The 24,851-nt window shown below is 38.2% G+C and overlaps 1 protein-coding gene across 1 annotated transcript in view; it reads right to left on the reverse strand.

The window, feature by feature from the left end:
* The window catches only part of LOC113993861 (transcription initiation factor TFIID subunit 4-like), a 146,370-nt gene that overhangs the window by 93,419 nt on the left and 28,100 nt on the right, over positions 1-24,851 (reverse strand). Inside the window, 3 exon segments of the mRNA XM_027732400.2 lie at positions 7,506-7,675; positions 14,796-14,910; positions 19,118-19,223. Coding sequence (XP_027588201.2) covers positions 7,506-7,675; positions 14,796-14,910; positions 19,118-19,223 — 391 coding nt within the window.

Genomic DNA, 24,851 nt, shown 5'->3' on the forward strand with positions numbered 1-24,851 from the left:
TGCTTCTGTTCTTTCAAAGCAATTTCTGTGAACAATGCAGCTATTTTGGCAGGTTTTTTTCCCAGAGAAACCATCTCTCTGACACTTTAATCTGAACAGGTACCACTGTTGTCACTACAAGTCTGATGCCAGGCAGACCAGCTAAACATGAGGAACTTTTTAAGGAGGTGAGATGGGCACATCAGACAGAGGATATGCACAAACCCCAGGACATGATAAAGGATACCAGAAGGACAGGCTGAAGATCATAACTTGAACTTCAAAATGTCAGCACCTTCATCTGTGTATGCCCAGGGTAAGGAGAAAAATTGCCAAGACACTGTGCCACATTCATTAACACCAAACAGAGCACCACCAGATCATCCACCACTACACTTATCCAGGTCAGACACGGCCACTTAACTTTGTCAAGACAGCTTTAGTTTAGGATAGTTTATAATAAAGTTGCACTTCTACATCACTGTGCAAGAACAGAGGGTGGTGCCTCATCCTGCACAACACGGTGTCGCAGCCACTTCCTTGAAAACAAACACCCTTTAGGCAGCAGGAGAACGTCTTGTACCAGTTCAGCATTTGGCTCTGACTTAGTTAACACTAGTAAAACTGGTTAAATCACAGATTAGCCCCCTCTGTATCATAACCACTGAAAAAAATGTCAAATTGCCAAGGAGTTGAATCGGGACTTGTTTGCTGTAATCTCAGCAACATGAAGGAGGTTCTAACAAATGCAACCCAAACTCAGGGGAGAAGGAAAGACTAAAGGGAAGTTTATGAAGTTTCTCAGTAATTTTAAGAAATGAAAACACTACAACCTTAGTATGAGCAGCAGGATTGCCAAATAAACATAATGAACAATCATTTCAACATATTTGAAAAAATATTACCTTTTACTTTTTCCCCCTTAAACGATCCTTGAAGATGCTGCTCACTGATCAATGACTTCCTCCTCCACAAAGATGTTCCAACATGTGTTGAGCTTTGGGACATGAGCACCACCTCTAGAGCATGGAGTATGCCTACAGGGATAACATAAGTCAGCTTTATTGCAATATTGAATGGCTCTCTAAGGTTTTCTTTTTATTGTTCTTATTTTACATCCAATATTTATTACCAAAAATCTCTTTATGAGATAGATTTTATAAATGAATCTCCACAGAATGATGATCTTAATTTTACTCTCCTTTGCAGAGACCAAGAAATTTAAGCCATTCAATTCCCAGATACAAACTTATTCTGAAGCTGGGTGACATATTTTGGTATGCCCTGAAGGCCAGAACTGCCTTCCAAAAATAGCAAGACCTTTTAGAGATGGCTCTTTCACTACATTCACAAAACAGAACGAAAAACTGGTGAAAACAAAATTATTATGGTGAAAAAAAAACTTGAATTCTCCAAATGTTTCTAAGAGCAAGTAGTATGGTCATGCTCTCAGTTCAACTGGAGCAAAACCTTTGAAAATGATGCCTGAATAAGCAGCATCATTTTCTTCATAAATAACTGTAGTTTAAACAGAGCTAAATTAACCATATTTATTTTGAGAAATTACTGCTTGATGAAATAACATCAGTTCTGACACCTACAGGTGATACTGCTAAAAGCATAACTCAGATTCTGGAGTGTTGCAGACCCAATAAGATTAATAAAAAGAAAACCTTGGAAGTACACTAAAAGATTGAACAGAAGCTGCCCTACCTTTCACAGAAAGGCAGACTCCAAGCTCTCAGGTGGTACTGAAGTTACCATTCCAACACATGTTGGGACATCTTGTAAAACAGGAAGTCTAATCATGGACCTATTAAAGAAAGAACAACAATATGGTTTAACATTCTGCTGAAGTACTTACTGGTTATGTTTATTTGGCAACACTGCTGCTGATACTAACATGGGAATGTATTCCCACCTTTTTGAAAAGGAAATAATAAATGTAAATAACATATAATTGTCTTATAATATTGTAACATTAGCAATTGATTAAGTTGGAATATAAAACCAAATTCTCTATTGAACATGTACAATAAACTCCAAACTCAACATAAGGAACTAAATTATAATGACTGTGGACATTGATTATAACACTGGGAGCAGTGCACACCTTCTAATCTAAATACAATTTCTAGCAAATTGCTTGTTTTATACTAATGAAAAAAGCCCTAACTCAGAACTATTCCAGATGTCAGAATGCAGATACACCTCCACACCTGCCACATCTCTGCAGTGACAGACTTAAGTTTGCAGGAACCAGAGAAAGTCAGTGCAGTTGGCATGCACAGTAACTTGCCATTTGGATTATACAATACCTAACATGACTTTTTTTCCTGAGAAAAAAAAAGTAGAATCACAGAAAACTCCATTTTAGGTACAGTTTGAGTGGACTAAGCGTGTCATTAGGATAACTTCAAAATGCTAAGCTTATAAACAGGTGCATGTTAGAGCAACACCCAAACACAGTCAAGAGTTACATCCACAGGCATTCGAGAAGCTCATCCTGACAGAAAGGTGCTGGTGGAAAAAATGGGATTAAAACGAGTATTTCAGTTTGAAGACAAATCAACTCATGGATAAAAAGTTAAAAGTCAGCAATGAAAACGACTAAGTCACAACAACAAAAAGTGCAGTGAAAACACAAAATTACATTGCCAGGCAACCAGAGAGCTCAGAATTTCAGACCCCACAAGCACTGCAAGGAAAGCAGCTATAAAAGCCCTCTAAAGTAAAGCAACCAGAGAAATAAGCACACTTTAATGTCAGAGCTGCTCTGTATATGAAAGAGCAACCACAAACAGAGCAGCTTCATCTCACTCGAACATGAATACAAGTGTTGACAAACAAACCCATGAAAGGGGGATGATAGAACAGTAACAAATGCTTTAAAGAGAGGCTCTGAAATCTCCTGGCCTGGTTCCACCAAAGGTACCCCAATAGGTTTTAACATGGTTTAGCAATGTAAAATGCCTTCCAGAGTATTCAAATTATTTATTTAAAATATATACATAGGCATACAACTGCTGCCACTGTGATGCCACACGGTAGAGTCAATATGCTCCAGAACACAGAAAACACAGATAAGCTCTTTCTGTATGTTTTAACATGCAGTTTGATAGCAGACATGCAACTCAAGTGTGGCTGAACAAAGAAAGAATCAAGGCAGGACAATGATCAAAATTTCATGAGACAGAAATAAAAAATATTTTACATGTAAAAGAACAAAAAGGTAAATCTATAAATTATGTTGAGCTAACCTTAGAACTGTTACATTGATAGAGACAGTGGCTTAATTCTACCAAGCCAAGCTTCTCTGAACTGTTTTAAGGAACACTGTAGGCCTCTTAACTACTGAACTAGGAGACTTTGGATTCATCAGCCCATTTTCAAGCTTCATAGTAACTGGCATGCACCACTCTGTGTGTCCTAGCCTAAAAATCTATTTGTATGAAGCAAGACAATCCAGTTCTAAGTTTGTGGTAGGAAATACTGCAGATGTATGCTATGTTATCAAGATGACAGACTTTTTCCAAAGGAAATTTATAACAATGCTAGATAACAAACATAAAGACAGTATTTTGTAAAATCACGCTACAGAAAATTTGATTTCTTAATGCAGATGTATAATACTCTGAATGAATGTGAAATAAAGATATAATTGATGATTCTCCGATGAATTTTGAATCATATTTAAGTTAAAATAACTTGAAGATAAAGGGTGGACAGTTAAAATGTTTTCAATATGGCCAAACCAGTCTCACATTTCTCAGAATGCCATATTTGTAATTATTCTTTTCATCCAGTGCTCTGTAACAATAAAACTGGACTGGAAAGATTAGGTAAAGAACACTGAAAATGAAGAGAAAAAGGGAAAGAAACAATCTAACTTAAAGAACACAGCATGCCAAACTCCTGCTTCATTAGTATTGCATTAGGACAGTTAATTTATGTTAAAGATTCACCCCAAGTTGAGTGTTTTAGGGATACTCAATAAAATCAAAATGGCATCATCTGTGGAAGAAATCAGTCAGAATTAAAAGGTGTGGGAGTCAACAAGCTGCTGCAGATTCTAAGCCTGCGAGAACACCAAGCTCTGTTGACAACAAAATATAAAGCAAAGATTTTTGGAACCCCGAGTGAAGGTTCTAGAGACCCCGACTCTCAGTCAAAAGACCTTCCAGAAAAGTACACAACAGAGCTGTTCCCCTTTTCCATAGATTTAGTTATCAGGTATAATAAAAAGGATCATCTGTTATCCCATCCTTTGCTACCTTTCACTAACATTTAATATCAAATGCAGTGCAGCCCAGTTCTTATCTGTGCTCAGAAACAATACTGGAATCAAGTAATTCCTGAGCCAATGATTTCCCAAGATGGTTACAAACTAGAGAAAACCATCACACTTCAAACAACCTGCTTTATTGAGTGATGCCCCATTTGGTAAACAGTGAAAACTCCATGCCAAAAACTAGCTTCTAAAACCTAACACAGCATTCTTATAGCTTAATAATGAACAAAAAGTGAAACAATTACAAATTATTAAGGTTATTTTTCTCATTTCATTCCGACAAAACCACATGGAAAAGCCAGGATTTGTCAGCACTGTTTATTTGTCAGGGTCTAATCAGCTTGTTTGCCCTCTAAAGAAACACTACTCATTCTACTAACAAGGTTAAAGACCTAGAAGGGTTTAAGAGTTTGCATGCACATGCATGATGAATATCAACCTCTGCCTCTCAACTTCCCAAAAAGAGAAACAAAAGCCTTACAACCCTTTTTGCATATGTTTCATTGTGCTGTGCTGTCATGCAGAAAGATCAGGGTTTAAAGTTTTATGATCCTGAATGGAATAGCAAAAGAAATACATTATCTGCTGAGAAATACCCACTCTTGATTTTGTATCAAAGAAAAACTTGAAACAGTCACAGCCCTGCCTTCCCACAGGAACAAATGGCAATGATTACCAGCCCAAAATGACTAGATACAAAATTGGATAAGGAAGCATGTGGGAAGTGGATGAATATCTTTGCATGCATTACCTTTCAGTTACTTCTTCCATTTAGAAGGATCAATATCAGTCACTTAGATTTAAAATAAACTTTGGATGATAACAGTGCCAAGTTAAAGCAGAGATAAGAACACACAGTATATTAAGAAACCTCTTTCACTATAACTTTGAGGCATCTGGCTGGTGGTTACTGCCAAAGTCTGAAGAGCATCTGCTCTCACTTTAGCAGTTTATATTCCAGCTCTGGTGAATGGAAGCACAATCTCTGAAACAGCCTTTGGGGAACACTACTGTGTTGCTCGACAGAGCTCTTACTCAGAAAAGAGAGGAGGAGATTAATATTACAGAAAACTTGAAAGATCTGGCTTCTGAGAAAGGAGAGAAGAGTGGTTTCCTAATACTGTACACACCACAAATCTCTCTTTTACTCAGACATTAAAAACCTGCCCTAAAACTGAAGTGATTAAATATGAATAGATCCAAAGGTAGAAAATAACATCTGTTTAAATCACATTCAGGTAAAAGTAAGAAGAAACAATGTGTTTTTATTGCATTTGAAAATATTGCATAATGAAAACAGGAGAATGAGGACTCACATAACACACGTTTTCCTAATGTGCTTGAGAAGGTCACAGGAGCTTTGCTCAGTCCTGGTGTGTCCAGGCACAGCAACATATGGCAAGACTGAGCTTTGTCCTGGACTTACAGTGTCGTTATTTTAAGTGCCCAGTAGCACAAACTACTAAATTTGTGTGTGGTCCTAAGCAAACAACAAATCTGGCCACACACAGTGAAAACCAAGCTTCTAAAACTTCAAAATCAGCTGAAAGAATTCTCTCCTCAAGAGCCATAGATCCCAGATAGTAGCCACTTGTGAACCCCACAGCCACTTTCAAAACTATAAAAGGCTTCATGTAAAGCCAAAATAAAGCTCTAAAAGTGGCTGCAGGAGATCACTAGGAGTGGTCGCTCTTCTGGATTCACTGCTTTTGAAAAGTAAATCCCTGCAGCTGCTTTTAAAAGCTTTGAAAGTTTCATTTCAATTATCAAAGCCAATAAAGCTTCAAAAACAGCCATCGGGATTTGTTCCTCAGAGGAGCAAACCCCAAAAGGCAGTGATGAATAGTGTGATGGGTTCTGTGGCTCTTGAAGTATGTACAGATTCCTGTAAGTCCTGCACTTGTAATTACAGCTTCATATTGTGCAGCAATTGTTACACCCAGACAGCTCATTAAGGCTTATGTGGCAAGTTCATCACTGATTTCCCGTTTTTTTTAACAGTTTTATGTCTGTTCCCTTTCTGTTTTCTTCCACCTGTATCAACTATTGTGTGAGGATCCCTCACACCAGCTTCTCAAACGCTTTCCACGAAGCCCTTGCTGGCTCCCAGTCCCAGGTGGTGGGAAGGCAGTTCACAAAATGCTGCACACACTTCCCCAGAGCACAGCACCTCACCCCATCATCCCACTGAGAACTACAGCAAAACAATCCCCTTCTCCAAAGGGGAACTTAAAAGGGCGTTTAGGGAAGTACAAGAGTGAAGGCTGACAACAGGTCAATGAAGAACTTGCCTGCAACTGCAATATAAAAAGGCTCCCGTTAATTCAATGAACATAAACACAAATAACATTTCAGAAGCAACCACATGACTTCAAAGAAATAACTGTACTGATTTGCAACAAGATTTTGGTCTTATCTTTAAAACTACAAGAAACAGATCGCTAAAAATTTGTGATGTAAGCATAGGTCTGATAGAAATATATGATTTACACTGCTAAATAATTTGAGCTTAGTATCTGATGACACTGATGGCACTGAAAACATTACCAAAATTATGTTTAAAAATACACCTTTAGGTACTAGAACATACAGAGTATATTAATGAAGTATGTAATATAAAATACATTCTAAGCATACATCCTAACCTTAAAACATCACTGATTTTGAAGAGTTACTCTACTAAATTTTTTAACTTCTGTTTTCAAATGGCAGAAATAAATAAATACACCTTTTTGCCACGATCAAAAAATACAGCTTTTTGAAAAAATGCCATAAGAAAATCACTGTGAACTTAAGTAGATGCAGGTGTTAAGAACTGAATAACTGGTTTGTATGGGGCAAGAAAATCTGGACGGGAAACTTCAACATTCTGTTAGATGTTATTCACAGGTGTCCTCTGTGACCTGTACTACTTACTTTACCTCTCTGTTTCAATCTTCTCATGTGCAAAACATGAAGGAGGATTGTGAGAAATAATTAATGTTTGCAAAGAGCTTTGAGATCCTCGGATATAAAAAACATGGGAAAAGCATGAAGTTTAAAAGTACCAGCACGCTTTTTTTTTTTCCTCCAACTTGAGGTAAGTTACTTTTATCAGAAAAACCTTGAAAGTTTAGCAATACAAGACTGTGTAATCAAATGCTTACAAACAACCTTGAGTGCTAAGCCTATTGTGTTACTCAGAAGCACAGAACTCTGAAGGAAACACCAGCAGAAGGAAAGGTGTGGTGCTCACCCGTGTCAAGTATGCGTTTGTGGAGAGGTATAGCAGCAAGGAAGGGTTCATCTTTACAGGACTGGATCTGGGTTCCAACCAAGTCAGAGTTGGTGGCCATGATTCGGGCACTTTCTTCATTAAGATTAACACCAGCCATAGAGGCAACGTCATTGATGTCATCGTCATCTCTGCAGTGAAACAAAGAAAGCCAAATAAAAACAATTCTGCGTGTAATACATTCCCTTGGTGGACCATCTGCTGCTCCAAAAGTAGTCATCACGTGCCCAGGGGCTGGGCCAACTTCAGGCCCAACCATCGGTGTCTCCATTCTCACAGGATATATTCTAGATTCAGAAATTACTAAGTATTTCTCTGACTCTATCAGGAAAACTTCAGGAGCGGGACAATTTGACTGTTAACAGGAGGTGTGACAGAGGGGTCTTCACCTGAGAGTCAGTGGTGTCAGTGAAACCAGGATGGTCAGGAAGCTCAAGGCAATGATCACCACTAACGACAAAGCGTTCGGCTGTTCTCTTTAGAATGGAAACTAGCAGTAAAATGGTAAAATACATACCCCCCCCATGAGAAATTAAAAGCAAAACCATGGATTTATAATCCTGCACTGTTCCACAAGCTCCTACCAAAATGGGCACTGATGCATTTTCAGGAATAGCCAGGGAAGATTCTGTGACCATGAGGAGTTCACAGGTAAGCCTGGGTTCCAAGTGTGTTTGAGCACGTGATGCTATTTTCTCTGGCAACACACAAAAATCAGCTGAATGTGTCAACAAGTATTAGAAAACTGAGCTGCATTTGAGAAGAGGATAGCACTTCCCATGCCATTTTTGGCCCTGAATATCCTTCCCAACAGCTTGAGAAAGTACCAATAAATGCGAGTTTCCACACCTGTATCTCCCAAGCATCTTTCACCTCCTCCCTCCATGAGGGATGACTCAGAGCTGTGGAAACAGCCATCTGTATTCAGCACATTCTGTTCTGGGGCTATTACTGACACAAACACTGTATTTCAACATATTCTACGAGTGATTGCACAACCTTTCAGAATATACATATGGAAAAGTCCAGACTCCTACTACTGTATAAAGCAAACAAACAAAAGCTTAATTTAATTTTTTTTTTTAAATTACATAGATATTGTCCTATGCACCCTCGAATACTTTGTCACTTGTAAAAAGCTTAACATCTACACTAAAAACCAAAAGCTGCAATTAAGGTCTGATAATCAAAGGAGGGAAATCCCGAAATACATAATCTAGGTCCTCCCTGTCTTCCCATACTTTCCCTGTTATCTGCACTAGAGCAGCCAAGTTTGGTGGAAGACTTCTGTGGTTTGTCAGATACTGGTTTTGTTTTCTTCTGTGGAAGAAGTCAAGAAGGGATTTTTGATGGTGTGAACCTGCAGAAATGTGCTGAACACTTGAGGAAGGAAATGGAAAATTTTACAATGGTTGTCAGAAAAATGCTGCACAAATGAGCTTCTATTATTGTCCATCAGTGTTAAGCACTTCATTTCTTCTCTTAAAATGAAATTCCAGAGAACAGTGTTGCAAAATCACAGAAGGGGCTGGGTCGGAAGGAACCTTAGAGGTCATTTAGTCCCACCCCCTGCCATGGGCAGGGACACCTTCCACTAGCCCAGGTTGTTCCAAGCCCTGTCCAACCTGGCCTTGGACACTTCCAGCGACGGGGAGCCCACAACCTCTCTGGGCAACCTGTGCCAGGGCCTCACCACCCTCACAGGGAAGGATTTCTTCCAATATCCCATCTAACCCTGCCCTCTGGCAGTGTGAAGCCATTCCCATTTTTTTCTGTCACTCCAGGCTCTTGCAAATACTGTCTCTCCATGTTTCTTGTAGCTCCTTCAGGCCCTGCAAGGCCACAGTCAGGTCACCCCGAAGCTTCTCTTCTCCAGGCTGAACAATCCCAGCTCTCCCAGCCTTTCCTCCCAGCAGAGCTGCTCCAGCCCTCTGATGGTGTTCTCTCTTCCACGAGCCATGGCACGTCCGTGGGGCTCACACGGGGTCCCAGGGCCACCCCAGGAACTGCAGCTCCGTGTGGAGTTGTCCCACTCCACGCTCCAGCCGTGTCCCACAGGCCCGGGGACTGCCCCCAGCACACCAGCTCGGCCACATGACAACCAACAGCCCAATATTCAGGGACCAGGTCAGAGGTTTATCATTCTAGAAGTGAAAATGTGGGGTTAAAAACCTCAATGCTTGAACCAGAGCAAGAATCACCCCTGGACTCACGAGGTCCAAATCCAACAGGCCTCGAACCACGGCAAAACCAAACTCCTGTCACGGTAGTTATCAGAACACAAACTCTGAACTATGTAAAACAGAGGAAGTTTTCTGTTTTCCATAAAAACCGACTTGAATCCAGAATTTCAAAATAAAAGAATTTAAAAAAAAAAAGCCAAGACAGAAGTCTTAACTTCAAGAACACAATTTTAAAAAGAATTTATACTTATCTCTCCTTTTATTTAATAGATTAAGAAAGTATAGTCAATCTTTTACCTTCCTCCTGCTCAGCAGTTTAGCTGCTCCGATTTTTATTTAAAATCTGTAACGATATCAGAAATAAGCAAATATTTACTGAAATAAAAACAGACCATTAATTTGGGCACAAACCAGGATTTCAGTGAAATTATCAAAACCAATGCAACAGCACAAAGACCATCACTGGAACTCCTGCACAGAATCATTTCCTTCCATCCTTGAAACCCACTATCTGTGAAGACATCCTTTTGGTTTTGTACTACATGGAAGACAGGTAAGCCATGTTTTCATCATAGCTGGGACTAGGATTTTTTCAGTCTGACAAGCAAAACTTTTTTACTTTGAGGAACCTCATCATGAAAATGAGCTTTGGTTCAGATACTGAAACACACACATTTATACATAAGGAGGGCTGGCATCCTCATCAAACAATTTGCTATAAAAGTGAACTTTTAAGCCCAAGGAGTGAGTTTTCAGAAGTCATTCTGTGGAACAAAGATGCCATCCAGTGGTCGTCTAGACCGATGTCTATCCTTCCCTCTCCATCTGAGCACAGTATTTAACAATTTCATGTTTCTTGGCATATGTTATTTTGCCTGTACTAATTCTACTGATTCAGTAAATACTTCTGGGTTTGACTGAATTAAATTCTGAGTCTCACGGGGTAAATTTAACATTCCAACACGTGTGATTTTTAAGAAGACAACGTGGGTTCTCCAAGCGCAAGCTCCATTTTAAAGTATTCCAAGAGTCCAACTCTTCCTCCTATATTCAACCCTTTTCTCTTCATTAAAAACACTCACGCAATTACAAAATAAAAAAAAAAATATCTTATCTGAAAATAAGGAAGAAAACCCAAAGTATTCACAGTTCTCTGTAAAACGTTTCAAAGATTTTGTTTAAACTAAGACAAGCCACTATAAAAATCTGGTAACATTTTCTTTATGAACAAATCTTAATTGCATGATTGCACACTGTTCTGTTCTTTTCTTACTTTGAGTCAATGCTGTCCCAAAACTGCAATACTGAACTGCTCCCAAAAAAAGCCAGAGGAGTATATAAAGCAACTGAGACAACATCATACTATTGATTTCCCTCTCTCTTAAAAGGAAAATTGCATATTTAGGACAAAGTCCCTACGCACATGAAAGACTCTGAGAAAGGCTACAAATCCATGGATCACACAATCAGAGATCAACAACAATAAGTGACTTGAAATTACTGTAACAGCCACTATTATAATATATTTTATAATGGCATAAATCCTATTTACACATTAATTATAATGCTTATTCTGACTTTCAAGCTTTAATTTGAAATTTCTCCCTAATACTGCTTTGTCACACAATTCATTTATGGTCTATGTGGAATCTTCTCACTGATAAGCAAAAGGGATGACAGAACATACCACAGTTATGGTCAGCATTTTTCTTTATTCTGAAATATATGGAAAAAATACATAATCACCTTATAGCTTGAAATATTTATTTAGAAAAACAAAGAAACTTATAGGGTAAGGTTTTGTCACATACCATGTTGAGATGAAAGCTTTGAAGTTGTCCATTTAACATCTACATTAGATTTCTACCACTCCTTTAAAGGGCAAGTTGATTTGCACATTATTAGATGTAATATCATGCATTTTGAGGCATTTTGTCCGAGCTATGTTATTAAACTTTTCTTTTTAAAAATGAAAATCAAATACTAGACAACAGATTATTTTGGATAGGCAAAGCAGGTCTGAAAACGAATTTTTTACTCCCAGGTAGACTCTTCCTTAAAGTGTAGCCAGTCAGAAGAATGAAATACAGATACTAGGATCAGCTTCAAATGTTCCCAGAGACTTCACAGACCTATCTCTAGGGTAAAAAAAGCCCCTCACATTGGCTGTACAAAACCTAACGCTGACAGGCCCCAAGAGATGGAACTTCAAAATACCATTTCAGACAAAGAAAGGCTGCTGTGAAAAGGAAGGAGCATCTGGCTGACTGGCAAACCAAACAGGTCATCAGCACACACCCTGGGGAATGATCTCCCAATTCCTGCCCTACTGGACATGCAGTGCCAGAGTCTCAGGGCAGTTCAGCAGTGCTGGGATAACACAACAGTCCAAACGTGCCACTCCATCCTTGGGGACCTGCAGGGCTGGACCAGTCCCCAGCCTGACCAAACCTGCTCCCAGTTTGAAACTGGACCACTTGACCTCTCAAGGGCCCTTCCACATGAGATTACTCTGTTCCAATACAAGGGACAAATGTTTCCACTAGTTCTTTACACTGGCCACTGTCTGAACTGTGGGTAGGAATTACCTGAGGGGCTGCTGCTTTCCCCTTCAGCAGGGGAAGACTTTGTCAGTGGGAGCTCTGGGGTCACCAGATGAGGTGATGAGGTCCCCAGCAGCTGTTGCCAAAAACACAGCCCACAAGACTTCAGTGGGACTCCTGCTTCTCCCACCTACAGACACCTCTGTCTGGACTGTTAAGGTACAAATCTAACTCTGCATCTCTGCTTGTGAAACAAGCACAAAAATTACCGAAGATGGAACTCAAATTTCCATCCTTGGGTATTAACACAGTTGAAAAGGCAACCAACTCTCTCCGAAAAATTTAGCAACAATAAATTTTAATACAAAAACAGGCTGACATAAAACTCCACAAGTACAACTTCACTTTGCAGAAGTCTTGGGTTGAAAACTCTGCATCACAGAACAGCTCCTGTAATGACCAGGGAACTCATGTAAGCAGTCTTACAGTTCATTAATAAGTGCTGACATTAAAGGCTAAGCTATAATTTGCAAAGTTCTTAATTGCTACATCTTTTATGTAATTCCATCTTGTATCTCCCACAGTCCAGAACAAAAAAAAAAGTAAAAAAATAACAAAGTTCAAAATTTCTGTTTCTAGTGACCAACACTTCACTCACAAAAGCGAAAAGCTCAAAGAAGTTATTTTAAAGAAGGCAGAATGTAAAATAATGAAACAAATATGCAATAATAAAACACTAAGGGCAAAATAAATTTATACATAACACAACTATTTTTCAAAATTCTTGCTTTGCTTTAGATGCCAGTTTGCCTTCTGGCTAAAAACACATTCTTCACACACGCTGGGAATGTTGAGGAAAACTAGTCAGCATTCAGAGGATTAATACAGATTTCCAGCTCTGTGCCTTTAGGCTTAATAGTCAGACATCTATTTGTCCTCAGGAGAGGTTAGGGGTTGAAATGCAAATATGCAAACAACTGAATTCTTTGTTAAGATATCAAGAAAAAGCTTGATCTTTGCTGCTGTTTAATAAATCCTTGCAAATTTTATGGACTTATTTAAATGCAGCTTTGTGTCTTACTATTTTGAAGGAGAAAACAATGCAAGGAAACAAACACATTCATTCTGACTAAAATTTGTTCTCTAGAGGAAAAATGACATACACCCTTGACAGCTTATTTACCAAACTCACTAAAGATTTATTGATTTATCAATCAGTGCCTTGAGCATTTGCTTCTCCCCAAGGGAAAATTAACAATTCCAGCTAACCTAATATATTCTATGTATAAACTAAGTGAATGCAAGAATCAATCCTGGCACAGTTTACAACACCCAGTTAAAAAAATGCTGTCCCTTTTGGTGTCTGTAAAATTGAAAGCTATACTAACGAAGAATAAATGCTCATGTTGCTTACAAACATAAAAAATACTTATTAAGACAGTACAATTGAACCCAACAGACATTTTAATTCATTTAAATACTCAGTGGGAGGCAAAAGCATTGGAAAATAAAAAATTGAATGATTTTGCTTCTAGATTAATACTAAGCACTACCACTATTAGTTGCAATACTGACATGCCTCAAAGCAGAGGTATTTCAAGGAGCTACAAATTCTCTTCTACTTCACCTGCAAAAGTATAAGCCTGAAAATTAATTAGTGGTTTGATAATGTCAGGGTAACATAAGAATTCCAGAAGATGAAAATTAAAATCTAGGAACATTTTGTCATTTAATATGAAAGCAAAATGTTTTAACACAAATAAAATGTACACAGCTAAGATAGTGTTAGTGAAAGCAAAATGCAGTAAACACAAGATTTGCTTTCCAGTAAAAAGAAGTAAAAATATCCAAAATATATATTTAAATAAAAGCTTGAAGTCCTAAAGAACTGGTGTAGCAGCTCAGTGCATCAGTGTTGAACCTTTGCAGCACCTGGGGTCCCACAGAACCCCCCCTGAGTGAGCAGGTGAAGAACAGACACAGCAATGTCTTCTCCTGAAAACCAGAACAACATCTCCCCCCCCAATAACCCCCTCCCAAGCGCACCCCCACACAGTAACTCATCCCAAAGCCAGGCAGGATTTCCCTGTGCTGGTGAGGGGCAGCTGCAGCCTGGCTGCAGAAGCTTTTGGACAGGAAGCCTTGTCATCACAACCAGGATCTTCCCAGCAAGACACATTCCATAGGAACAGCTGAATCCAACACATAAAACCAGCCATGGATTCTTTTAAAGCTTCATGCACGTAATTCAATTTAGCAGAAGTTTTATTATAATCACAGAATTTAAGGCTTTGCTAAACATTAAATTGTGCTTTTAGAGAAAAATCCTCAAATATGTCACAATCCCCTTTTTCTAAAATAGAATTAAGTATGAAAATTGCCATCCAACCCCGGAGAGAAAAGGCAGGAATTATTGTAAAAGACTGCCCTCTAGTGTTACAGCAATTCCAAATTCTATTTTCTATTTAAGATCCCCCCCAACCACCCCGCTGCATTTTTTTATTATTATTTTTTCTTTTTTTTACCTGAAAGAACCACCTCCAGGGTCATTCAGCTTGTTTTTCTGATTTGCAGAGACCTGAACACCAAAGCCCCCAGGACTTTTACTGGCTTGTATTGTTGGTGCCTTCCCTACTGTGCCTGAAAAACACCAAGCAATGTTATTATGAGCTGTCTTAGACAATTTACATCAAAGAACCTTCTGTCCAGGAACTAAATTTAACTGTCTGTAAATTGCAAACAAAGGAAGTTATTATTTTTAAAGATTACATGCTGAAGGAGAACAATTTAAAATACAAAATTTATATTAACATTACAGTTTGTTCAATATTTACAGAACAGTGAGGATTCCAAAACTGAAAACCATTGGCCATAACTGGCTGTAACATTTGTAATGGCTAAAAGTGTGCCTGGAATTGCCAGTAAACCTCTTTTCTGGACAATCTGTACAGAATAAAGAAGCAGAATTTGAAATGTTCCTAATACAGATACTTCAAGTCACAGTCAGGGTACTAAGTCTGCCTTTGACATTTTTTATACAGTAATTGTTCTTTATTGCAGTGAAAAACATATATTTCAGAGTTGAAAATACTACAGGAATTTTAAAATGTTTTGCATTGCATGTAAAAGAAAAAACACTATCGCCAAATTTGACAGAACCCCTCCCATAAAGGTTGTCTTTTGCTTTCTTATCTTGAAAACAATGATTTAAAAGTAATCCATAACTGTATCTAGACTTTACAGGTCTTGAAGTAGAAGTAAAACTGGGCTTTCTAAATGTGCCAAAGTGTGGTGGACATTGAGTAAATTAAAAAGGGATCTTAATTCCTCTCTGGCATTTGGGAAAATCTAACCAAAAATAATTACACATTTACGTTGCTAATTAGAAATTCACCAGATTATTATTATTATCATTATTATTAACATAGCATCAGAATGCAAGTCAAAAGAATTGGCAAATGAAACTTTTGGAGTAAGCCCTCCTTTACTGCTTAAATACATTTACTTGGGTTCTATTTTGTGTTTCCTTTAATCCCACCTGTGTTTTGACATGTAAAAATAACTCATATGCCTACTTGACTTAAAAGATCTCCCCTTTTTCTTGTATATCATTCCCTTTTACTGAATGTTAGTTACACAGTTTGAGAAGGACTGGAGAGTCCTTCCTGCACCTCTCTGACTCAACTGCACATAACTGGCAGGGCATGAACCTCAGGAGAGTTACAGGATTTTTCTTCCATGAATTATAAAAACCTGAAACACAACTATCCCAACAAATCCTTTTAAGAACACTTCCTGACTAAAACAAAAGTGTTAGCTTTGAATTAGTCTTGCATTACATCTGGTTTTTAATATTGAAGTCTTCATCAACTCCAACATATGATCTTAAAAGAGAAACTAATTTGACAGTGTGTGTTCAGTTCTCCATCTGTATAAATAAACTGTAGTGTGGACTATCAATGTTAGCAAATACAAAACCAGATTTAGGACTTCAGGCTCAAGCCTGGGGAATAAAAATGCTTTGTCACCAGAATATTCAAGGTCCATGAGATGCCACAGACAGCACTAGTTCATGGACCAGACAATTCATTTATCTGTTTCAGATGAACTAATGGAAAGGTTTTCTATTAAGTGAACTGGAAGAAAAGAAATAATACTATAATAAAAATTAGCAGATCTCTGGTTTGTACAATTAGTATCTAGGAGATTAAAAGCGTGTTAACCATGACAAATACTGCAATGGTAAAATTAAGGTAACAATGGCACTCCTTCAAAATTAATATTCTATTTCTTTGGAGTCAGTATCAATGCTTTGTTTTCTACAGATGATAATTTTTGGTCAAAACCCACCCCCCAAACTCAAAAGGGTACAGCAACAGAGTAGCTACCCTAGTTATCAGGAAAGCAGTATGTCTGCCCTGGATATGGAAGATCTAAGTCTCACTTTCATCCCAAGTATATGGAATTCTACTCAAATGCATCTGGCAAAGTAAATGTAAGGTTTGGGATGACATAAAAGTGTTCTGGTTTGAATAAATCACAACTGTGCATGGCTAACAGTTTGACATAAAATATGGCTACAACATCCATTTACATTATGGGGCAGGGCATAGTTTGAAAACCAAAATCACCTGTGGGCCTAGATATTTCATGGGATTGGTAATGACATACAGAGTCTTTCACCACTGGATCCTTGCTCCAAATTTTAAGTAGCATCATCTAGAAAAATAAGCCCAAATTTAGGAGCTTATAAATTCCTAGTTGTATTTCAGCACAGGTTGAATGGCTGCAATGAATACCTAATTATTTTATTCTTTGCCTCAATTCCTCCATCCATAAGATGCAATTCACCTAATTATTATACTGGTAAGTGCTTCAGTAAAGGAGTGTGAATTTTTCATGCAATAACAACGGTGTCACTTCTCCTGGTGTGGAAGTAATTTTATTTATATAAAAGTCCTTAAAGCCTGCCAATTTTATCTAGACCACTCTTTTAAAAAGCATTACAGTCTGTTCATATGGATGTATTAAAGATCCATTACACCTGGAGATTCACTCCTCTCCAGAAGGAAAATGCAGCACTCTGTGGAGGTCAGCTCAGTTCTGGTGTAAATACCTTTAAAAAGTCACACTCCACAAAATTATACTGCTATAATTTTTATTTAGACCATATCCTATTCCAGTATATTGCCTCATTCTGGAGGAATACCTAGGTCAGTATAAAATATCACTATAGTGGTGTTTGCAGTGAAAGGTTTTAACAATATATCAAAATGAACTGTCTCTGACAGTGCCACAGCAGCAACTCAGAGCTGCTCACACGGGCACAGCTCCCCCAGACATGGGCTGCAGGATCAGGGCTTTGACAAGGGGATGTTTTCTAAATGCCTATTCTTGTTTGCTTTGTCTGTGTTAATTAAAACAATACAGTGGGGGGCTTAATCAAACTTCTAAACTGGAATAATCTCACCTGAAAGCAGGACTTTGCACAAATTGGCTTTTATGAAACCACTGTCTACCTTAAGCCAAACTGCCAGTTAAGATGCATTGCACTGGCTGACCAAGGGCTATCAAGAATAAATTCATATTCTGGATCCACTGTTTAAAAGGCAGATGCCAGTATCATGCAAATTCTTGGCATTCTGTTGACATTCACAACTTGGAGACTGAACAAGCAAAGAAATAGAATCTGCCTTCACTCTCAGACACGTTAGTCAGAAGTGAAAGCTCATCCTATAAGATGCATGGACATGTTATGAACTCAGGACATGAGTATCAGTGCTATCAAATATACACATTTTATAGTGAGTAAATGTATTTCTTCCTAACTTGGAAAAACAGCCTACAGGATTACAGTGCCAGCTTGGTCTCCATGTCCATTCAACCTTTGGATTCCCCTAAGAGAACAGAGCAAGTAAAACATCAACTGCTATTAAATGGTTTTGATGTTTTTCCCAAGGAGAACAGAAACAACCGAGCAATGAAGGCAAATAGGCAGCAATAGCTTTTCTGTGCATTGAAACTCGTGTGGTTCCTGACTCAATACCTGAAGATGACAAGCTCTGTATTCCATTACAAACCCTCAATCAGGGAAATGCCCACATCCAATAAGATATTCTCACACGTACTCAGGAAAAATAAAAACCAAGCCTAACAGGTTTAGTGGTAGAAAGAAACAAATGGATATTTATCAGAAAGCAAGGAGGCTTTGAGAATCCTTTCAAAAAGTGGGATATATCAGCCAGACAGGAATCCACCTGTGCACAGAGAGATGAGGAAGCTGTGTACAAACCACATGCCATGGCTAATTATGGCATGTCAGGTTGCTGGAAGTCAGTCTCTGACCTCACCAAAAAGTGAATATACTGCCAGGGGTCAAAAATAAACCATGAGGCCTGAGAAATTTCTCTAGGACTCCTCCCTTGACCTCAGTAGCTGCAGAGACAGTGACTATCATGTTCTGCTTCAGGAGTAAAAATTAGAAGTAGGATGATTAAGTCGAGGCAGGAAAAATGAAGAATTTCTTTCTTGGTCCAGAGTTACAGCTTAGGACAGCAAGAGCCAGGTTCCTGACCTTTTTTAGAACTTTCCATTAAAAACTGCTGAGTAAGGAGCTAAACATGTGAGAGTTTAGTCCTAAGGTTGTTTCAAAACATTTCACCGCGTTGGTCTGAAACACCTTGAAACTGCACATGGAAACATGCACTCTTCAGGCAGCAGGAGGTAAAAAATCAATGTCAACAATGTTGCCAAGGTCAACACTGCACGTTTTTCCATGCCACTCGTTTGTAATGACAACGAAATTCATACAAAGGTAACAATCTCACTAAAACATTTAAACCCATACCTTGTGGTCTAATGGTCTGAGTTATTACCACTGGCATCCTAATCTGGGTAGTCTGGCAAGCAGGGGTTCGTTTCACAGTTTGAGCAGATGTTGACTGGATAATCTGCTATTATTAAAGAAAAGTATACTTATATTATACTCTTTATACACAAACACACACAACGTAAATACACTAATACCTGTAATTACCAATACAAGCATGTGGATCTCTAAAAGCACAACCAGCTGGTGACAAAAGTCATATTCATGTAATGCATGTGGTTGTGTGTGTGTGTATATACCTATTTTGCCATTATGCTTTAAAAAAAAAATAAAAAAAAATCAAATAATATCCGACACAAATGTCATATGTCACAACCTTCATCAAAAATATATTTCAAAGTCATAAGGTTAATATTAAAGTTTAGACTTTTGTCTTCAGAAGTTTTACAAGGAAGAAAACCAATTTTGTAGAAGAAAATGCTGCATTAATTTTAGTGGTATTCACCTACAAACATTAGGCCTTGCACTATGTATCTACACTTTTTAAAGAAAACATATACTAAAAATAAATGCAAAAATATTATGGGCTTCAAAGTCAGGTATACTCAAGAAAGACAACCAAGTTTTGTGCTGATCATATACTACTAATCTTTTAAATATTAATTGGATATTCTCAAGGTTTCTCTTATTACTCGTTCAAGTTTTGAAGTCCTTCCCCAAAAACCGAAACTGGGTTAGAAACAAAATTTGACCCATAAACAAATCAAATAAAAAGGAAAACACCTGCAAGGGTCATGTCTAAGCAACAGCAAAATGTACATTGGCATGATCAGGGACCAGGTAGCACAGATGCAATGAACAGAAGATTCAAAAAGATGTGTGAATGCTGCAGAGCTGTAAAAAAATCCATAAATCAACTTTGAACATGAAACACAGGCAAATAGCTACAAATAAGATTATAACCACGAGTTGGGAATTACAACTTCAGGAGCCACAGTCACAACTATCATCCTCCCACTGCACCATGTGTCTGGGGCTCCTCAATCCCAGTTCAGCCCCATTCCCTCCTGGAATTCAGCACCACACTGCACAGCACTGTGTGGAGTGAATGGGAACCACTGCAATTCCATTCAGCATTATACCTACAAAGTGTATCTAAAACCAGATTGTTTAGCTAAATAACAACTGGCCAAATCTCTGACTTCAAAGTAACCTCTGGAGAAAAGGAAAGGAGAAACAGCATTTTCAAATGAGATGCAAAAGTAGAGAATGAAGAGGCTACAGAGCAAAGAGGAAATTGTTCCATCAGCTGGAACCAGGGCTCCCAAACTGGAAGGGAGAGAGGTGAAAACTCCAAACAAGAACAGAGGGATGAGGGACCTGCAATGTATTCTGGAGAAAAAACAAGCAGGGCCATTCTGAAGTTATGAAACTGCATTTTGCACATCCTAAAATAGTAGAAGTTGCAAAGTCGTAATGAACCTGTGGATGTAGAAGAATTAGCAAAAGTCACCTTGCAGAAAGAGAAAAGGGAAAAAAGATTAAGGATTCAGCTTTAACTATGGACACTGAAGGAAAATGGAGCATTTGTAGGGAGCACAGGGATGGAGCAAATGGCTGTAAACTGACTCAGTCAAGACAGGCAGTGAATGAACGGTCCCACTCGGAGAGGAAAGAACAAATCAGCTGCCATGCTTCAAACCAGGAAAGACACAGAGCTGGTAAGTGAAAATGAGGGGGAAAGTCAAATGTAACTGCATTTTGATGCACAGGAAACATGTACAAGTGTATTTTTAGTAAAGAGACAGAAGAGTCCATGGGGAAAAAAAACCTACATTGGTATGAAAAAGAAGGAGAATGTTGCCACTTTTAACAAAATTTATTGGATGAGTTTTCAGAGCATAGTGAAGAGAAGCCACTGTGCCTTACCAGGCCAGAAAGGAGATGTGTGTGACCTGTGGACAGAGTTACTACCTGGTATTACAGCAATCTTCTGGTATCGGAGTTTTTTATTCTCCCTGTGAAGCAAAGTACTTCTACAGTTCAGAACCAAGTTCTGTTTCACTTGATTAATATTTTCATGTGAATTCCCTAAGAAATGAGCCACTAACATCATTAAAGACAGGACAGTATTCAACCATTTAAGAAGACATAAATAATGGCAACGTTTTCTTTACTACCAAATACATTCAAAAAAATGTCCTGTAGCAAGTACTGCACTAGGACTTCAATGCATGTACAAGTGCTGAAAGCGTAGAAAATTGAGAAATGAGCTTTCCAAAGGGCAGAGACCAAAATCAACATCATCAATTCCATACAGAAACCAATCAGCAATCACATACTCTCTCAAAGGAACAGCTGCATCAGACCTCAGAGCAGCATTTTACACTAACTTAAATCCCAGCTTCTATGCTGGAGTTTTGAGACACATTTCAGCACAGACACAATCTTCAGCTCTGGAAGTCATTAAGGAATTAACATTAGCAATTTGTTTCTGAAACAGAATGTGGAACCTCCTTTGTAGGCAAACAAGGGACATTGTAAAAACTGATGAATCAGAGGAAACTGATCCTGCATCAAAATTTATAAACAATCCAAACCACGCTTCATCTATTAAGATAATTCAAACTGTTCTAATCCTCTTGCCTATTTTCCCGAAATCATAAACATTACTATTATGTCCTTAATTTGGCCTGCAAGTTGTAGACAATGAACAAGTGTATTGCCAAGCTAGTCTGGGAGATGATTAGCTTAATCTAATTATTTCATATTTCTCACAGCCTAAAAATTCAGACAAGGAGTGTATCCCATCTCACGTGATCCATCCATATGCTGAATCAATACTGAATCCCAAATGATCAGTTTGTAAGCACCAATTTACTGACCCAGACTGATAGAGCAGACACAGAAGTGGATGTTTTAGTACACTGAGGTTATCAGACATTACTTCAGCCTTCAGAAAAGGGGAGATCTTACTGCTGTTTGCAACCACCTATGGGAAGAGAAGACAGAGCCAGACTCTCTCAGATGTGCAGAGCAGAAGGATGTAACAAAAAGGACATTCCAACATAGGAAATTCCAACTTAATAGAAGAAAAAAAAAATCACCATGAGGGTGGGCAAGCTCTGGAACAGGTTGCCTGGAGAGATTGTGTAATTTCTTCTTGAAGACACTCAAAACACGACTGGTCACCCAGGAGAGATCCTAACCTGTAAGCAGGAGGCTGGATGAGACACCTCCAGAAGTCCTTTCCAACCTTTTACCACTAGTCCTTAATCACATCATCAATGATTTAATAAAAGTGCTGAGTCAGAAAAGGTAACAAGACAGGATATAAAAGTCAAAGTTTACAGAAACTGTTCATCATTCCCACTCCATTAAAAAGGGAAGCATTTACACCACTGAGGACAGCAAGCACAACAGAACAAGAACAACAAAGGCACTGAAAATAGAAAAGACAGAATGTGATTTAGTCATTGCCTGGATTTGATAATGAGTTTGGAAAATAGCAAAATTACCAAACAAAATTATGATCAAGAGAGTGTTGAGACAGCAAGTACTGTCATACACCAGCTTATCAGTTAAAATATGAAGAATCATCTCCTGCACTTTGCAGCTCTTCAAGAAACACACCAAAGCAGGAGAGTCATGGCATTGTTCTCCAAGTGCAATACATGAACAGTTACCTCAATTTTTCTTCTATAAAATAACACTTTTCTGCAAAATAAGAGGTATATTTCTCACAATAGAAAGTATTCTCCCTCTGGTTTTATGTCATCTCTGCACATCTCCCCTTGTCATCTTTCCACTCCACTAGTCACACTTTGATTCACCCTTTGGCTGCTCCTCCAGAGCAGTTCCTTCTCTCACCTCCTGAACACTTCAGACTCCTACCCTGTCCTTCTCTAAAGCTGAATTTATTCTCACAGATGAAAAAAAAGGGATGTTTGTAAAAGGTGCTCCCCACAAAGCAAGCAGACCCACAAAGACAAAAAAAAGATATTTAACAATCACACTATTGATAAGCAGAATAACAAAGAGGGGACAGTTGAAATACACATTTTTCTTAAAGGCCTTCTTCAAAAATCGTCGATTCAATAACTACATGAGACTAAAGTAATGGTGCTCTCTGGACCTAATCTCAAGCCAGAAGGTGAAGATCATTCCATGACGGGCGTGAATCTTCTACTGTGTCAGTTATTGCAGCACAGAGAACAAATTACAGACATGAACACAGACCAATAATTAACAACACAAATAACCAACAAATACAGACTGAGAAAGAATCCAGCCAAAGCACACAGAACGTACAGAAGCAGAAAGACTGAGAACTTCTGTTCTCTTTCTCATGCAAGAAATACAAAATAAAATGAAAGCCACTACCTACAAACCATTGAAGGGAAAAGTCCTTTATGACAATTGGATTAGAACTCATTGCTGAAGTTTCTGAGGACACAGATTTTGCCAGTCTCCTGTCCCAGTGCACAAGGTCCCAACAATATGCCTCCCTTTTACCTGACAACAGCTGCAAACCCAGCCTGACTCAATTCACATAAAATCATACTTGGCAATAAAAACATCTGATCCAAAAGCTTAAACCTATCAAATACCACAATAAAGACAAAAGCAGAGGAAACAGAAGCTTCTGCAAAGAACGGAAAATAAAAATAAATTTGAAAAATATATCCTTTACCAAGCATTTCTTTTCCTCTCAATTAAGTTAAAAAAACAACATTGTGAAAGGAAGAAACAAGACACTTGTAAACATATAAAATTCAGAATGGCTGTGGTCTGATATGACATTTATCTTCACTCATGAGTAAACACTTGCTAACTCACTTGTGGCTATGCCACTTGTGATTTATCAGTCTACTCACTCCTGAAGATAAATGTCATATCAAACCTCAGCTATCATGTAATCTGGCAGCATTAACTTACAATGTTCATGCTTTTATGGGCCTAGAATTCGTATTTACCATTGTTCACCATGCTGTATCAGTAGCAGCTACGATTTTTCAACAGGGCCTCAAAATCTGCATAAGCAGATATTTTTCCTCCCAAATAAAAAGACTGACTTTTTAAAAACTCAGCACGTAAATTTTAATGTTAATATGACAACAATACTGTTCCATTGGGTATATGTTTTCAACAAAGCAATGAAGAAAAATAAAACAGAAGCCACCAGATCACTTGTCCCACCTGCTCCCCAGTTTCATATAGAGTTCTTCCTACAGTTTGTCAAATGGTCTATTTTTGAATGTTTTCAATTATGGCTTTTTCGTCACTGTCTTTGGGAGCCTGATCTACCATCTAATATTCTGTCTTACTCTAAGGATATTTTGCCTTATATCCTACCTAAATCCTACTTCATTTAATTATATGCTGTTGTTCATTTTTATACTGTCTTGGTATGCTCCAAATAATGGCCTTTTATTCTTCCTCTTAGTCAGTGTTTGACCAAGTGAGATGTGTTTAATTCTCTTAAGCTTTTCTTTTAGTCTTTGCTTTTAATCCTGCTCTTTTGTTACTGGTTTCCAAACAGCAACCAGTGACAATATTCTCCTTTTAATAAGGTATAGCCCACAAAATTCTGACAGTAAAGTGCATGACAACAACTCAGAAAATTACTGGGCTGTATTTCAAACAGCCACACAATTTGTTAAGTATAGGCTTTGTTCCTGTTAATGGATCCCAGACCTCTGCTGCTCAACAGCCATTTTTATTTAGATGTTATTGTACACCAAATTCCAAG

Source organism: Pipra filicauda, unplaced genomic scaffold, assembly GCF_003945595.2.
Source record: "Pipra filicauda isolate LSUMZ 115617 unplaced genomic scaffold, ASM394559v2 scaffold43_size3849885_pilon, whole genome shotgun sequence".
In the NCBI taxonomy this organism is placed as follows: domain Eukaryota; kingdom Metazoa; phylum Chordata; class Aves; order Passeriformes; family Pipridae; genus Pipra; species Pipra filicauda.